Raw genomic sequence first — 17,654 nt, 5'->3', positions numbered from 1 at the left:
CCCTACATTCCTCAGCAAGAGGACATGCCCAAAATGCATCTTTTAAATCTGTAATTGTAAACGAGGCATTCTCCCTTGGGATCTGACTGAAGAGGGTGTAGGGATTTGGGACCACTGGATGCCTGGTTATAGTTCTCTTATTTTTCTTCCTTAAGTCTTGGACCAATTGGTATTTTCCATCTGCCTTCTTGATTGCTAAAATAGGGGTGTTGTGGGGAGACATACACGGCTCCAGCATACCTTCCTCTAATAGCTGCTCAATCACAGGGGTCAGTCCCTTTTTTCCCTCAATAGACCTTGGGTATTGCTTTACTTGAACGGGAGGAATTCCTTTTTGCATTTCAATTCTTATTGGTGGGATGTCTAGATAGCCCCTCTTTCCTTCTCCTGCCCAAACCTCTGGGTTTATCTGCTCTGTATCTCCTGATGTCAATTTCATGATCTGGACTATCATTCTCCTATCCTTTGGGATAATCCCCACTCCTAATGAGACTTGTAGGTCCCTTCCTAGTAAATTACGTTCTAGATTAGGTAAATAGATCAAGTCAGCCACACACTGCCTTCCGTTTTGTTTAATTTCTACGTTTTCAGCTATGGAGGCTCTAAATGGTTTTCCCTCTGCTCCCATCACCTCACAGACCTTTCTCCCAGTCGTCACTCCTGCAGGTAATTCCATTATACTTGATCTATCTGCTCCGGTATCAACTAAAAATTCAAATTCCTCACTTTGGGGACCGACTTCAAAGTTTACCAGAGGCTCTTCTTGATGGTACATTGGGTCCCCTAGCATGTAAAGCCCCTGACACCCCTTGTTGTCATCCCTCAGGAGTCTCTCAAGAGCCTCTTGTTCTTTTACCATTGCCTCATCCAAAGAGAGTTTATTGCAATCCCTTCTTATGTGTCCTATCTCTCCACAATAATAACGTTTCCTGTCGCTCAGTGGTGCCCCTGGTCTCTTGTTTGTATCCACCCATGGAGGTAGTATAGGTTTATCTTTGGGTGTTTCAAAGGAGGACTTTTGTCCATTTTCACTTATTCTCGATGGTTGTCCCTGCTGATCTCTGGTTACCCCTATCATTTCCCTGGCTACAGCTACCATGATTCTAGCTTTAGCTTTAGTTTTCTCTTCTTCTCTCCTTAAATATATCCTTAAAGCTTCCTTTAACAGTTCATTTATTCCCTTCTCCTGCCAGTCATCCATTTTCTCTAACTTTCTCCGTATGTCCAGCCACGATTTTGTAATCAATTGCACTTTTAGAAGTACTTAGCCTTAAGAGCTATCAGGATCTATATTGGAATAGAATTGGAAGTTCCTCTTTAATCTCTTAAGCCAAGTAGCTAGGATTTCATCCTTTTCTTGCATGTTATCAAAAGCTAGTTTTGTGTTATTACTTCCGGGAACTGATTTCTTTATTCCTCTAACCATCAGGGACCTATACTCTTCCATGTTCCTTCTATCTTTCTCTTCATTAGGGTCCCACTCAGGGTCCTGTAAGGGTAATTTCTGGTCACTGGGATCTCCTGAACGATTTTCTCACTCTCAGATCCGCATTCCTGCGGCCCTGATCATCCTCACTTCCTCAGCGCTGAACAAAATTTTTAAAATAGAGTTCAGCTCTCCCCAGGTGTAAATGTTAAGGCCTAGAAATAGATTTACTTGGTTCGATATACCTACCGGATTCTCCACTAACTTCCCCAACTCCTTTTCAAAGCCTCGAATTTCAGTGGCTGTTAATGGGGCATTCACAAACCCAAGTCCCCCACGTATCCCACCCAAGGGGACTTCTCTAAGAGGAAAAAACTTCTCCACTTTATAAGTATTTGATCTTGTATTACAGTAAGGTCCCTCCGTGAGGTTACACTTGTGGGAAGAAACAGGAGGAGTGGGGCTAGTTGAGTCTAACTGGGTTAGAGATGGAGGTGCTCACCTCCCAGTTAGGAGGGAGTAATGGTATAGCAGTAGGTAAGGGGAAAGAGACTGAACCTGTAGGAAGGGACACTGGAGGTGGGGCTGGAGAGACAGTTGAAGAGGCTGAGGGGGAGACTGGAGAAATAACTGGATTAGAGGGAGGTGGGACACTAGTGTTTGGAGAGGTAAGGGAGTTGAAGTTAGGATAGGAGTGTTAATCGGAGGTGGTAATGGGATCGGAGCGGCTGCTGATTCTGGGGATGGAGAGGCCAGAGGTAAAATTGGGGGATCTGGGAGAGAAGCCTGGGGCCTTGCCAGGTAAATAGAGGGGGAATAGAGGAGGAGGTAAGTAATCAAGGGGGTCCCACTTAACACTAACCTCTTCTCTCCCCTCGTTATTTTCCTTCCGTTTTTGTAGTTTACAGATTTTTATAACATCGCTGGTGGTATCCCTCTGCCAACATGCAGCATATGTTAACTGCTCAAGATTGGGACTTTCTTCGGTTTTCAGGTGTTGGTTTAATTGGGAACACATCCATGGATCTCTTGTCCCATACCATGGCCACTCCCCCTGCAGGTTTAACTTAGGCCAGACTTCCATACAATAGTGAATCGTTTTCATTTCGTCTAAGGTTTTCGTGGCCTCCTGAATTTTGGGAATTCTGTCCATCCCTGCCCCAAAGACCAAAAGAGATGTTAGAAAATTATTAGGTTTGTTTGAGTATTGCAGATTATGGTTTGATCAGTATTAAATCACTAAAAGCATTAGTCATTTAGTCATTAAATTACTAAAAGCGTTAGTCATGACAAATTGATAGACTCAGAGCCTGTAACCTGGACCTCAAATGACAAGGAACAGCTTTGGAAAACTAAATTGTCCTCTGCCCCTGTATTGAGCCTACCAGACCTTTAAAAGATTTTTGACCTATTTGTAAATGTGGAAGAGGGGATAGCTTGCGGAGTTCTTACACAGGACTGGGGAGGATGCAGGAAGCTGGTCGCATCTCTCTCCAAGTTACCAGATCCAGTAGCCAGAGGGTGGCCAGCCTGTGTGCAAGTGACAGAGGCAACAGCCACCCCAATAGAAGACACACAGAAACTAACCTGAAAGGGGAAGATCCGGGTTCATACCCCACACAATGTGAAAGGTGTTTTAAGTCACAAGGCCCCTCAGGGGATAACTGACACCCAAATACTAAAGTATGAAGTCATCATAATAAGTACCAAGGGCGTCGAATAAGTCACTTCAAAATGTTTAAATGCAGCCCTGCTCCTCATGGGAGAGTCATTAAAAGACCTGGAACATGATTGTTTAGAAATTATTGAAATGCAGACTAAAGTGAGAGAAGATTTAGAAGATAAGCCCCTCCCACATGGGAGAATTTTATTTACAGATGGATCTTCACAAATGGTAGCCAGTAAACAGGTCTCAGGGTATGCAAGCATAGATGGGCAGAACATGCAAGTTGAGGAAAAAGGAAAGATACCCTCAAATTGGTGTGCCCAGTGCTGTGAAATCTGTGCCTTGAAGAGAGGACTAGATTTACTAGAAAAAGATAAAGGAACAACCTATATCGACTCCTGGTACACATTTGGGATTGCCCGTACATTCAGAAAATATGGGAAGAACAGGGGCATCTAAATTCTAAAGGCAAAAATTTAATACATGAAGAGCTAAGAAAATTAGTACTAGAGTCCCTAAGGAAACCAATTGTTCACATAAAAGGACATCAAAAAGGGGACACCCTGGAAATAAAGGGAAATCAATTAGCTGATCAAGTAATGAAAGAAGTAGCTTTGGAACAAGAAAGTCCAGTTAAAATTCTTAAGATAGAGGGAACATCTAGTAGGGAAAGGAAAGAGGAATAACCAGTCTTTGACAAGAAAGAATTGAGAGAGTTAGAAAAGATGAGATGACAGCAAAAAGAAAATGGAGAATGGTGGACCCCTGATGGACAGCAAATTTTAAATAAAGCTCCAGCCCGAAAGGTGATGACAGAGTTATATGAGTTGACCCATTGGGGAATACAAGGCTTATGTGACCCCTTTCCAAGGGATCATATGTGCATGGGAGTACGTACCATAGGAAAGGTAGTTACCAAGGGATAACTTGCCAACAAATTAATCAGAAAGTAATGAGAAGAGTGCTATCTGATCTTGTGGCCATTCCAAACGGTGCAGGTAGACATCACAGAAATGTCCTGTGTTTAAGGACAGAGACACTTATTAGTGACCATGGATCACCTCATCCATTGGGTAGAGGCGTTCCCAGCAAAAGCAGAGACAGCCCAAGCAGCCACAAAAGCAATTCTAGAAAACATCATTCCCCAATATGGGTTGATAAATAATGTCGATTCTGACCGAGGTCCACATTTTACTGCCCAAGTCTTACAACAAGTTGTTGAAGCCCTGGGAATGAAATGGAGGTTGCACAGCCCATTCGCATCCCCAGAGCTCCAGAGGAGTAGAAAGAATGAATAAAACCATCAAAAATGGGTTAACTAAATTAGTTACAGAAACTGAGATGAATTGGCTTAAATGTCTACCCTTAGCACTGTTACAAATTAGAACAAGGCCTCAATCAGGCATAAGAGTCTCACCTTATGAAATGATGTTTGGACTCCCCTTCTTGATAACCTCATATAGCATTGGAATTTATCCAGAAGGAGAGACAGCCACCCTAAAATAGGTAAAGGCCATAGGAAGGAGATTCAAAGATCTTAGGAAAAAGGGCTATGTCCTTCAAACCTCTCCCTTAGACACTAAGGGACATAACATCAATCCAGGGGACTGGGTGTTAGTTAAATCATGGAAATCTGGACCTTTAGCCTCTAAGTTTGAAGGCCCTTTTCAGGTCCTACTCACCACCAATACAGCCATATGACCCAAGAGAGGGGGTGGACACATATAACCCAGATTAAAGGACCTGGACCACCTCCCACTGAAGAGTCAAAACCAACCACATCCCCTACTAAAGTCTTCTAATGAATTTATACATTAAATCAGATTCTAAGATTACACACAGTACTCGAGATGGTATCGAACTGAACCTCTCAAGCTTTAGACCACATAAATGACCAACTATCCCAGACTAGAGCTGTGGTGTATCAAATCAGACTAGCAGTAGATTATTTATTAGCCCATGAAGGAAGCACATGTGGAAAATTTAACTCCTCGAGTGCTGCTTAGAAATGGATGACTGCAGTGAAGTCATTAGAAATATCTCAAAGGAAATCCGGAAGTTAGTTTATGTTGGAACACAAGAGTGGATCCCTACATTTGATACCAGCTGGTGGGACAATTTCTGGTCATTAAAAGGAAACTGGTGGAAAAAAATGGCCTTTTTCATCATATGTGAAATTATTAGTTTAATCCTCCTACCTTGCATGCTCCCCTGTATAATCCGAGTTGTAACATCTACTGTACAAGCAAGTGTAATGATACCAAAAGAGCTTAATAAGAAAGAAGTAAAAGTAATCATGATAATGAACGATCAAGAACAGCATGTTGCCAAGCAAACTTATAACCAATATTAAAAATTGTACTTTCAGGAAGAAGTAATTGCTAATTGATGCAAGCTTGAGCCCAATTGAACAATTAGAGGGGGAAAGTAGAGAATCAATTGTTAAAGGAATTGATATAAAGTTCATTGTTAAAGGAGTTAATATAAAGTTCCAATCTTAGTTATAGATTGTTTGTTGAATGTTTAATAGTTATGCCAAGTTCCAATGCTAGTTAAAGGATTTATAATTATGTAAATCCCCTCACATCAGGTGTTCCCCCTACTGCTCCTGTCAGTGTTCAGAAGCACATAATCACGAGAATGATTCTATGCAGGTGCTTTTACTGAAGAGCTCTGAGTGTCAGGGGTACAAACCCAAATCTGTCTCCGACATGGGTTCGGGATGAACATGTTTTTATATTCTATCATTATATAACTTTCATGTTAATTATTAAACTTTTATTGTTCTGTTGTATACATAGATTTCAGCCAAGCATGGGCTCCTCGTGACCCCCCTCCTCAAACTTCTAACATACTTTCTCATTATTCTTCTTATGATTATACAATAATTGTATTTAATTACTAAACAATCGTCACATTGAACAATTATATCTTTTATCACATACTGCTTATGCAGGTGCAATTTCACATGATCTGGCAAAACACAAAGCCTAACATTTTCAGAGTCTACGTTTAAAATTTTTCCAGGGCCCCACTAAGTCTAGCTTCTTTCTAATTCCCCAAATTTTATGATTTTAAAACCTTTTACTATCACCCCCACTCTCATCTAAGATGGTAAACCACCCGACACCATAAAGAAGAGGATTATGTCACCCAATAACCAAATATGAAAATCCCATAAAGCAGGAAAAAAAGAATGACCTAACCAAAACCCCTAGAACAACAAGCCACCCTGTAAATGAAGAATTAAAATAACACTTCTAACCACAGAAAACATAAGACAGCATCAGGACCGTGGTCAGAGCTTCTTGCCTTCGTCACCCTAACCAGAGCAGGCCAAGAGCAGCACAGAGACCATGGATCTGAAACCAACAGTGCCTACCCAGAGACTCTTGAAAGGAGAGAAAACCCAGCCAAGCCAGGCCTTGCTCAGCATTGCAGTTCCCTGCTCACAGCCTTGGGCTCCCTGCAATCCTGCCCTCAAGGATCTGCTCTCACCAGGCCCTGGGCAGCCTTGGGCACTCCCTTCCCTCCCTGGGGCCCAGCCATGCTCCAAGGCACTTGGAGTTTTGCTGCTGCCTCCTTGAGCAGCTTCTTCATCCTTCTCTGCGTTCCTGAGGCTCCTGGAGCCAGCCCCAAATCCAGTGTGGGGCTGATTAAAATACAGAAAGGCCTCAGGAGCTCTTTGTCTCCCTTCCATTGTCTTTGAGTCTCCAGGGCTTGTGCAGGGATTGGAGTCAGTTTGGAGTTCTCTTCAGGAGGGAGATTCCAAAGTGCACATCAGGATTTTTGGTCTTAGTCAAGGGAATATTTTTATACTTTTCATTTCAGAGAAGAGGGGATGGAAGCATTTCCCAAGTGTTTTTGATGCTGAATGTCAACTTAGGAGGTCTGGGCAGGGAGAAGAATGAGCCCCTTGCAGGCTGAGCCTGTTTGGACAAGCTGCTCCTCCCCGCCAGCCTCACTATGTCTGACATCGCCGACCTGGGAGTGACATCCCAAAACATAATAAAATATGCATTTTACTTGAAAATTAAAAGATAATAATTCCTAAAATTATAGTTGTATTATTTGAATTGAAAATATTATTCAATATTTTTATTACCCAATTTCTAAATTGATATGAAAATTATATACATTTTTAGCAACCAAAAACATTATGCATCACTGGTTCTAAGTAACATAATTCCCTTAATTAATTGACAACTGTCAGCTATTGAATTCTCCATCTTTATGCCAATAATTTAGCACTTTTGTCACCTTTTGCCTTATTTTCTCACACAGGGTCAAGGAGTGGCACTTTGGGGTCCCTGGAGACATTTCTGGCGCACATTTGGGGAAGTTTTGGGTCTGGGGAGGGAATTCAGAGAAAACTTGAGGGTCTGGAGGACACTTCAGGGAGCCGGGTGGGCACTTGGAGGGGCACTCAGGGATTCTGAGGGACAGTTCAGGGTCCGGGGCAGCACTTGGGGGTCCAGGGGGCCTTGGAGGTCAGGGAAGCGAATCTCGGGCCCTTCGGGGTCCAGGCGGGCCCTTGGGGGGGGCTCGAACGGGGCTCTCTGGGGCGCGGGGGGTGATGGGAGTTGGACGCACAGGTATCATACGGTTTAACGGCACTGCGGAGCATCACGGGAGTTCAGGCCGCAGCTGCAATGGGTCTCGGTGGGGCGCGGGGCATGACGGGAGATGAAGTCCCGGCTGGAATAACGCTGGACTTGCGCCGCGGAGCATGATGGGAGCTATAGTCCTGGAAGTGGTTCGAACGCAATGTTAGGGGGTCCGGGGAGGCACTTGGGGGACACTTTTGCGTCCGAGCCGTGATTTGAGGCCCTCGGGGGGAAACGTAAACGGCTCGGGAGCGTTGGGGGGAGCTCGGGGGTCTCTAGCGGGGCTCTTTAGGACGCGGGGCACGGCAGGAGTTTTAGGCACGGGACTGTGTTCTGAGGGGCTCTGGGGCCGCGGGGGATGAGAGGAGATGAATTCTCAGAAGTGGCTGTACTGGGCATCTGTGTGGTTGGGAGCAATCCGGGGGTCCATGGACAGTTTGGTAGTCCCGAATGGGCGCTAAAAGATCACGGACGGATCCTGGAGAGTCTGGGGGACAGTTATGGGAGAGATGGGGGCGGATCCCGGGGTTCTGTGGGGCGCGGAGCATGACGGGCATTGTATTCCCGGCTCCAATGGGGCCATTCCTGGCCGCGAGGCATGCCGGGAGATGTAGGCAAAAAGAAAATATGGCGCTCATCTAGGAACCCCCCTGAGACCCGGATCCCTGGCGCTGATTGGCTACAACTGGTGATGAGCGGGAGCTTCGGCAAATGGGGTGTGGCGGAAGGCGGGTACAACTCATTCACCCTCCTCCAGTCCCTCCCACTACAGCCCAGTCCATTCCCAGTACAGACTAATATAACCTCAGTAAAGTCCAGTTCATCCCAAGTAGGATCTAGTACAACCCCAGTCCCCCTCCAGTTCCTCCCAGTACAGCCCAGTCCATCCCAATACACCTGAGTTCATTCCCATTCCCTTCCAGTTCCTCCCAATGTCATCCACAGGTACCCCATTGTCCCGTCTTCTCTGCAATAACCCTAGTGTTCCCAGTATGTCCCAGTATCCCCCAGTGTCACTCCCAGTATGCCCCAGTGTCTCCCACAGCGTTCCCAGTGTTCCCCAGTATGTCCCAGTCCTCCCCAGTGTTTCCAAGGACAGTTTAATTTCTCTCGGTGGCCGTGGCAGCCAAACCCAGCAGTGGGGTCAGTGCAGTGCCCATGGCCACAGCCCCTTGCAGTGGCCCAGTGCAGCTTGGGCTGATGATCCACCCTCACAGCTGGCCCAGGGCAGCTCTGCAGTGGCTTTGCTGGCACCTGGGGCCGGCACACACCTGAGCAGTGTGTCTGTTTGCAGTGGGGAAACTCAGGAGTTTCAGATTCCTGCAAAAAAACCCAAAACGGGAAAACCACTCTTAGGCTGAGTGCAGCCAGCTCTGCAAGCACAGCAGTGCCGAGGGGAGTGAGGACAGACAGGATGGGGCTGGGCAATGTGGAGCAAGGTTGTCCACACTGGGTCAGAGCTCCAGGCACAGCTTCTGTGAGCAGGCCAGAGCTGCTGAGGAGAGACCCTGGGTCAATATCAATCACAGAATGCTGCAATCACCTCTGATGTAAAGAGAAATATAATAAAATACATCCTTTAAAATAGGAATGCATATTTTTTACAAGTTCTTTGAAATCTTTTTCCATAACGGGACTAGGAAAAGTTTAATGATTCTCACAGGGCTTTGGTGTTGTTTACATCAGACTCAGTTCCTGAGAGTGACTTCAATTAACTTCTCAAGAACTCAAAATAAATTGAAACTCTGAAGTTTCTTGAAGTTTTAATGGGTCCCACTGCGGGAAACGACTGGGAAAGTGTCCCCTGGTTCCAGAACACTGGAGGCAGTGATGACAGCTGGGGACAAAGAAGGCCAAGGTGTCTCTGGTGCTGAGCAAAGCTGGATGTGTTTGAGGAATGCAAAGGGCCAAGGCCTGAGCCCCAGCCCCTGGCCAGGCAGATGCTGTCCCTCCCTCCTTGCTCAGGGCTCTTGCCGGGATGGGCACTGGCATGTGGGGATGTGCAATAGCAAGGGCAGGAGCATGGGGCGGCCCCTGCCAGGCTGCTGAGCAGGGACAAGGAGGCAATGAGGCCCCAGGCCTGCAAGGGTCACTTGTCTCCTGCTCCTGCCTCAGGCCCAGGCCCAGCAGCCATGGCCAAAGTGCTGCCCAGGTTGGCTCTGGCAGGGCTGTCTTGCAGCTGCTGCACATGCCTGTGCCCTGTGCAGCCCAGGCTGTCCCACGGTGTCCCTGCCCTGCGCCTCTGTCCCTGCAGGCTGTCGGCATCCCCCAGCTGCCCCACCTGGCTGGCCCCTTCCTTTGCTGACAGCTCTGCCTCCTGCCTGCCTCTGCCTGCCCACACAAAGCCTGGGGCTGATACCAAAAGGCTTCATTCCATTTTTCCCCTGCCTGTGAACTTTCAGCACAGGAACAAGGCATGCAGGTGCTGCTTTCCCAGTAAGGATGGTTGGAAGAGAAGAAGAAATCTGGCTCAGGAGTGCAGGGAAGATGGGGAAAACAAGGACTGAATCTTTGAATTTCAGGTGGGTTTTTTGGAAATGGGTAAAATGTAATTCACATTTAGGGACTGTACATAAGCAACCCACTGGTAGAATTCCCTGTCCACATTTTTAGGAGTTATCCCAGGTTGGACCTTAGGCCTGAATAAATGATACCCTCTGCAATAGCAAATGAGTGTTCAGGAGACTTATTCAGATATTTCAGAGATTTGGCCACAGTGGTTCCTCACAGAACCAAAGAGTCAGCTGTGACACTTTGCAAACTCATGGAACACAGAGTCCATGGTGACAAAGCAGAACCCCATGGAACCAAAATCCGTTTTGGCACTTTGGGGCCACATTGAACCAATGGTCCATTGTGATACTGTGGATCAAACGAGACCATTTTGACCCTGAGAAACCTCTGGGAACCAAGGGGCCATTGTGACACAGCAAGGCCTGGTGGAACCATGGGTCCATTGTGGCACTGCTGAACCTCACGGAACCAAGGTGTCTGTGTTCTACTGCGGAACCTCATGGAACCAAGGGTCCATGGTGACACTGCAGAACCAAGGAGACTGCTGCTGGCAGTGTGAGAGCTCATGGAACCAGAAGTCCTTTGTGACACAGCAAGGCCTGATGGAACCAAGGGTCCCTTGTTAAACTGTATGGCCTCATGGAACCATGAGCCATTGTGACACAGCAAGGCCACTTGGAGCCAAGGGGCCATGTGACACTGCGGATCCAAGGAGACCATTGGGACTGAGGAACCTCATGGAACCAAGAGTCCATTGTTCCACTGTGGGGCCATGGGGAACCAAGGGGAGCACAGTGACATTGCGGGGCCTCATGGAACACTGCAGACTGTTCTGACACTTTGGGACCCACTGGAACCAAGGGGCCATTAGAGCATGGCAGAGCCTTGTGGAATTAAGGGCACTGCCGTGAACACTGTGGGTGTCCATGGGATGAAGGGTCCATTCTGACACCGTGGAACCAAGGATACCATTGTGACACTCTGGGCATCATGGAACCAAAGGTGCATTGTTACACAGCAGGGCCTCATGGAACCATGGAGGCCATTTTTACACTTGGAGGCCTTGTGGAACCAAAGGGCCATTGTGGCACTTCAGAGGCTTGTGGAGCCAAGGGGACCATAGTTACACTGTGGGGCTCCATGAAACCAATGGTCTGTTGTGACACTGCAAGGCCTTATGGGATCATGGAGACCATTCTGACACTACAATGCCTCATGGAAGCAAGGAACCATTGTGACACTTTGGGGTCTTGGCAGGCCAAGGGGCAGTTGTCACACTGTGTGGCACCATGGAACCAAGGAGGCCATTGTGACAATACAGGGCCCCATGGAACAGTGCAGGACCCCATGGGACCAAAGGTCTACTGGGACATTGCGGGGCCTCATGGAATCTTGGAGGCCATGATGACACTTGGAGGCCTCATTGAAACAAGGGGCTCTGCAGGGCCTCATGGAACCAAGGGGGCCCTTCTGACACTGTGAGTCCCCATGGAACCAAGGGTCCATTGTGACACTGCAGCACCAAGGAGACCCCTGTGACACTGCAAGGCCTCATGGAAGCCAGGGACCATTATGACACACTGGAGCCCCATGGAAACAAGAGGCCAGTGTGACACATCTGGGCCTGATGGAACCAAGGATCCAATATGACACCACCACTGGGACACTGCAGGGCCCCATGGATCCAAGGGAACAGGGAACAGGTCTGGTTGGCTTGGCCTGACTGGTCCAACTGCTCTTGGCATGTCGAGGGTCTCTTCTCATGTACCCCTGAAACCCTGGGGCTCTGGGCTTTCTTTCAAATGGAAAAGAAAAGAACTGCCCTTCTCATTCAAGCGTCCATAGCCAAAATGGGATTGTTGGAGAGTTTTTCAGGAATGGCTTAAAGAAAGAGGCCATGAGACATACAATTGAGAGAAAAGTAGAAGAGAAAAGTAAAGCAGTTTCTAACAGTTCTCAGCCTTCTGATTTGTGTAAACAATCAGACTCTCTCAGGCATCATTCTATAAACAATAAAGTTCTCAGGCTGTCTTCCCATGGCAAGCGGAGCACCGTCCTTGGGAAGGCCTGCCATCCTGAGAACAGATGTAGAAGTTTTGGGAACACTGGTTTCTGTTTTAGTTTCTGGTTTCTGTTTTAGTTTCTGTTTTTAATAAACAATTGTAGGTATTCTAAAACAAGAGGAGTGGTTAGAAATTTCTCTGTTAGCCTATCATGACATTGTATTACAGAATATGCATGAAGTTCGTTAGTACTGTTATATAAGGTGATTGATTGATCAATAAAGTTGGAGTTCGATGCATTAAAGGATGGTCGTCTCCCCTTCATCTCCAACATGGGATTCCCTCTCCAAAATTCCCAATATCCTGGGATTGCTCCCAGTCAAAAGCTGCCATTGCCAACGAGTCTGACTGACCTTGTCTTCCTGAGAGCTGGGTCCGACCTGCCTTCAGACACTGGGGCGCTTTCCTTCCTATGGAAAAGAACCATCCCTCCTGCACAGGCACCGATTCCAAAATTAGTATTTCTCCTCCAAAATTCCCTATATGCTCGGGTTTCTCCCAGACAAAAGCTGCCAGGACAGACAGCTCTGGCTGACCTTGGCCTCTGGTGGTTGCTTTTATTCTGCCCTGAAACACTGGGGTTCCACCCTTTACTTCTTATGGAAAAGAAACATCCTTCTTCTTCAGGCGGCCATGGCTGAAATTTGGATTCCACCTCCAAAAGTCCTATATCCAATGATTGTTCCTGCACAAAAGCTGCCATTACAGACAGGTCTGGCTGGCCTTGCCCTCCTGAGGGCCAGCTCTCACCTGCCTTCCAAAAGCAGGTGCTCTGTGCTTTCCTTTCTGTGGATAAGAATTGGCCAAAAATAGGATTTCACATTCAAAATTTCATATGTCTAAGAGTTGCTCCCAAACTCTCCAGGACAGACAGACAGGCCTGGCCTTGGCCTCTGGTACTTGTAGTTCATCAGCCCCTGAACCACTGGGGCTCCGTGGTTTCCTTCCTGTTGAGACCCCGGTGACACTGTGGGGCCCATAAGGACCAATGTGAAATTGTGGGGCCTTCTGAAATGAAGAAATCCTTGTGGCACTGTGAGGACCCTGTGGCACCAAGGCTATCACTGTGGCTCTGCTGGGCCGCATGGTCCCAAGGGGCCAGTGTGAAGCAGCAGGGCTTTGTGGAACCAAGAGGCCATTGCTGCATTTCAGGCCCTCGTGGAACCAAAGGGCCGTTGTGATCCTGCAGGGCACCGTGGATCCATGGAGAGCATTGTGGAATTGCAAGGCCCCATGGAATCATGGAGACCATTGTGACACTGTGGGGCCTCAGGGAACCAAAGGGCCACTGTGACCCTGCAGGGCCTCATGGAAGCACGGGGCCATTGTGACACTGCAGAAGCAAGAAGAACATTGTGACACTCATGAAACCAAGGGGAGATGGAACAGGTCTGGCTGGTTTGGCCTGCCAGGGGCCACCGGACAGGTCCAGCTGATCTTGAAATACTGGGGGCTGATTCTCATCAGCTCTTGAAGAACTGGGGCTCTGTGCTTTCCTTCCTATGGAAAACAACCATTTCTCTTTCCAGGTGCCCAAGGCCAAAACTGATAATCCCCCTAAAATATTCCCTATCTGCAAGGGTTCTCCCAGGCAGAAGCTGGCAGGAAAGAGAGCTCTGGCTGGCCTTGGCCTCTGGTGGTCACCTCTAATCTCAAAGAAGCCCTGAGGAAAGAATTTGAATAGGTTTGACTACTGGAACATCAATGAATGTCTCTCCTCCTCTGAAAAACTCAGATGATCTTCTGATCATATGTGCCTTTTTTTCCTCAGTGCGTATTATTCATGAAATATTATTTTCAAGTACATAATATTATTCTTCTCACTCTACCAGTGTTATCTGTCACCAAGCACCTCCTCTACATATGGATCCAGGTCACCTGTACAAGCAAACAAAAGAAAGAATCCAGCAGGAATGATTTGTCTGTGCTCCCATCTGTCCCATCTCCTCTGGAGCTGGAGGTGCAGCCCCAGCACTTGGCAGGGCTCAAGGGCTCACAAGCTCAGCTCCCACCCAGAGAACTTGCAGACCCTGGGCTGCTCTTCTTGGCCCCTGCAGGCTCAGCCAGGCTGAGATGGACACTGATGGTTTCTGGGCCAGGCTCTCTGAGCCCAGCCCAGCTCCCTGCAAGCTCTGCCAGCTGCCCTGAGCTCTGGGCAGCACCAAGGGCCTCTCCCCAGCCCAGCCCAGCCGGCTCTGGCCCCACAGCTCTGCTCAGGCCAGGCTGCTCTGGGCACTGCCCCACGGCCTCAGCCCCTGGCAAGGGCCCAGCAGCAGCTGCAGCTGCCACAGGACTCAGCCCCAGCATGGGGGAAGGTGCCTGGCCAAGGGAAAGGAGGCTCCCTGGGTGCCCTGCTCTCCTCTGCAGGAGATGCTGAGAGCTCTGCAGCCCCTGCTGCCATCCCATCTGCCCAGGGCAGCACAAGAGCCCCGGCCTTGGGGTCCTCAAGAGCTGCTCCTGCTCCAGGCCCAGGGCCCATCCCAAAGCTGGGGCAGCCACAAAGCTGTACCCATTTCTCCTCATTCCTTCTCTGATCAGGATGGATCCTCAGCACCGTGGAGGTTGGTGATGAACTTTACTTTTCCAGAGGCCTCTTCTTCTTTGAGCTCTTCAGTTCAGGAATTCAGTGACAAATGCTCATAAACATTTGTTCAAAACTCCCAAACAAGACAAGCCCATGGGAATAATTCAAATCTTCAGTTCTTCTGGTTAATTAGACAGATTTCAGAAGTGTATTCAAAGTGATTCCACTATATTGAAAACAATGAAGAGAGAATTGTTTTGTCCTGTTTAGTTTTCTTTTCCTGTTTATAAATTGATACCAGCAATCCCCTGTTCATACTGATCTCCAGCCCCTCCTCATGCAGTCTGAAGAGATATGAAAATCAAGACCCTTCATGGCTGAAAATCAATCACACTTTGTCCCTACCCCCTCCACATCATTTCCCCCATCCAACCCTGGGCACTCCTATGGATCAGGAATGGTGTGGCCAGCAGGAGCAGGACAGTGGTTCTTCCCCTGCAATCGGCACTGGTGAGACCACACGTCGAGTGCTGTGTCCAGTTCAGGGCCCCCAATTTAGGAAGGCCATGGAGGGGCTGGAGCATGTCCAGAGAAGGGCAACAAGGCTGGGGAGGGGTCAGGAACACAAGTCCTGTGAGGAGAGGCTGAGGGAGCTGGGGTTGTTTATCCTGGAGAAGAGGAGGCTCAGGGAGACAAGGCAATATCAGGGCACAGGTTGGACTGGATAATCTCCAAGGTCTTCTCCAACCTTGCTAATTCTGTGACTCTCTGGAACCACCCTTGGAGCAGTTGCAGGAGGAGCCCTGGGCCTTCTCTTCAGCAGCTCCAGCAGCCCAGGTCCCTCAGCTTCTCCTGCCAGCCCCAAAGCCCATCCTGTCAGTCCTGCTGAGCCTCTGCAGCTCCTCCTCACTGCCCAGAACAGGGAGCCCCAGAGCCAGACACAGCAGCCCAGATGTGCCCCCCTGGCCTGGCGTGCCTCTGGCAAGGGAGCAGCACCAGGCACTGCAGGAGCCTTCAGACAATTCCTGCAGCACTTCTAGGATGATCCTGCTGCCTAAGGGACGTTCCCAGGGTGCCAAGTCAGGAACTGCAATGGGGAGTGATGCCAGAGAGGAAAGGGCAAAAAGGGATGGGCTGTTTGCAGGGGAGGGGACAGCAGTGCGCAATTGGAAGAGATTTGGGGCAGTAGAGAGGAAAGAAAGCAAAGAAAGGGAAGAAAGCAACTGAGGCTAGGGCTTGAGGCTAGCAGTGCAGAGGGGGGATGTTGTTGGCAGCTCCATCAGGACGCTCTGGGATGCTGCCCTGAGCTGTCCAGTGCATTGGGGATGGATCGGCCCCTGCTCTGCTGCTCCTTCCCATCTGCCCCAGGGCCCTTGCAGAGCCCCAGCCATGCTGTTTGCCCCCAGCCTGCCCACGGCCAGCCTGGGGCTGCTCACGGGGCTTTTCTGTGCTGAGCATTGGCCTGGGCGTGTTCTTGAGAGAGCCTGGGCAAGGAGCCTGGAGCCCCCAGGCCCTGGGCTGAGGCGTCAGTGCTGCCCCAGCAGTGCCCATGGCCTGTCCCTGCTGCAGCCCCGGCACTGCCACCCCCAGGGCTGTGCCCGGCCCCGAGAGCACTCAGGCCCTGCAGCAACACCAGGGCCACCAGGGCAGCAGGGCAGGGCCACGGCAGCAGCACTGGCAACACCAAGTTGGCACAAACAATGACATCACTTTGTAGAAAATATTTAAAATTTAAAGCAAAGATAAAGAACTTCCAAAATGAAACTTACATGAAGTATTGAAGACTGCTTTTATTACAAGTGAGTTGCAGAAACTGGCCAGCAGTTTAGTGCTTCTGAAACCATCCAGTCGTTAGTCTCCACACTGCAGCCTTGAGCTCCTGGTTCCTCAGGCTGTAGATGAGGGGGTTCAGGGCTGGAGGCACCACCGAGTACAGAACTGACAGGGCCAGATCCAGGGATGGGGAGGAGATGGAGGGGGGCTTCAGGTAGGCAAATGTGCCAGTGCTGAGGAACAGGGAGAGCACGGCCAGGTGAGGGAGGCAGGTGGAAAAGGCTTTGTGCCGTCCCTGCTCAGAGGGGATCCTCAGCACAGCCCTGAAGATCTGCACATAGGAGAAAACAATGAACACAAAACAACCAAAACCTAAACAGGTAACAAACAATGAAATCCAAATTTTTCTGAATGTGGACTGTGAGCAGGAGAGCTTGAGGATCTGGGGCACCTCACAGAAAAATTGGCCCAGGGCATTGCCGTGGCACAGGGGCAGGGAAAATGTATTGGCTGTGTGCAACAGGGCATTGAGAAAGGCACTGGCCCAGGCAGCTGCTGCCATGTGGGCACAAGCTCTGCTGCCCAGGAGGGTCCCGTAGTGCAGGGGTTTGCAGATGGACACGTAGCGGTCGTAGCACATGATGGTCAGAAGGGAAAATTCTGCTGTGATAAAGAAAAGGAAGAAGAAAACCTGTGCAGCACATCCTGAGTAGGAGATGTCTCTGGTGTCCCAGAGGGAATTGTGCATGGCTTTGGGGACAGTGGTGCAGATGGAGCCCAGGTCGCTGAGGGCCAGGTTGAGCAGGAAGAAGAACATGGGCGTGTGCAGGTGGTGGCTGCAGGCTACGGCGCTGATGATGAGGCCGTTGCCCAGGAGGGCAGCCAGGGAGATGGCCAGCAAGAGGCAGAAGTGCAGGAGCTGCAGCTGCCGCGTGTCTGCCAATGCCAGCAGGAGGAAGTGCCTGATGGAGCTGCTGTTGGGCATTTGCTGTGTCTGCATATTTCAACATACAGAAGGAGGAAAGACAGGGCAACGGAGGGGAAATTTCTCACAGAAAAATCAAGACTCTTTGTCATAGCC

The 17,654-nt window shown here is 49.0% G+C and overlaps 1 protein-coding gene across 1 annotated transcript; it reads right to left on the bottom strand.

Annotated features, from left to right (window-relative positions):
* Positions 1-8,075: 8,075 nt before the first annotated feature.
* On the bottom strand, positions 8,076-17,390 carry LOC128949421 (olfactory receptor 14J1-like; the record flags this gene model as incomplete). Its single annotated transcript, XM_054294282.1, has 2 exons — positions 8,076-8,156; positions 16,671-17,390. Coding segments are annotated over 2 exons (801 nt in total), but the record flags the coding sequence as incomplete, so codon positions are not given.
* Positions 17,391-17,654: the final 264 nt, after the last annotated feature.

Source organism: Melozone crissalis, unplaced genomic scaffold (genome assembly GCF_028551555.1).
Source record: "Melozone crissalis strain CALT ecotype California unplaced genomic scaffold, PUWL_Pcris_2 ptg000231l_1, whole genome shotgun sequence".
Lineage (NCBI taxonomy): Eukaryota > Metazoa > Chordata > Aves > Passeriformes > Passerellidae > Melozone > Melozone crissalis.
Note: the sequence above shows the minus strand (reverse complement) of the source record. Positions and strands in the feature narration are given on the sequence as shown.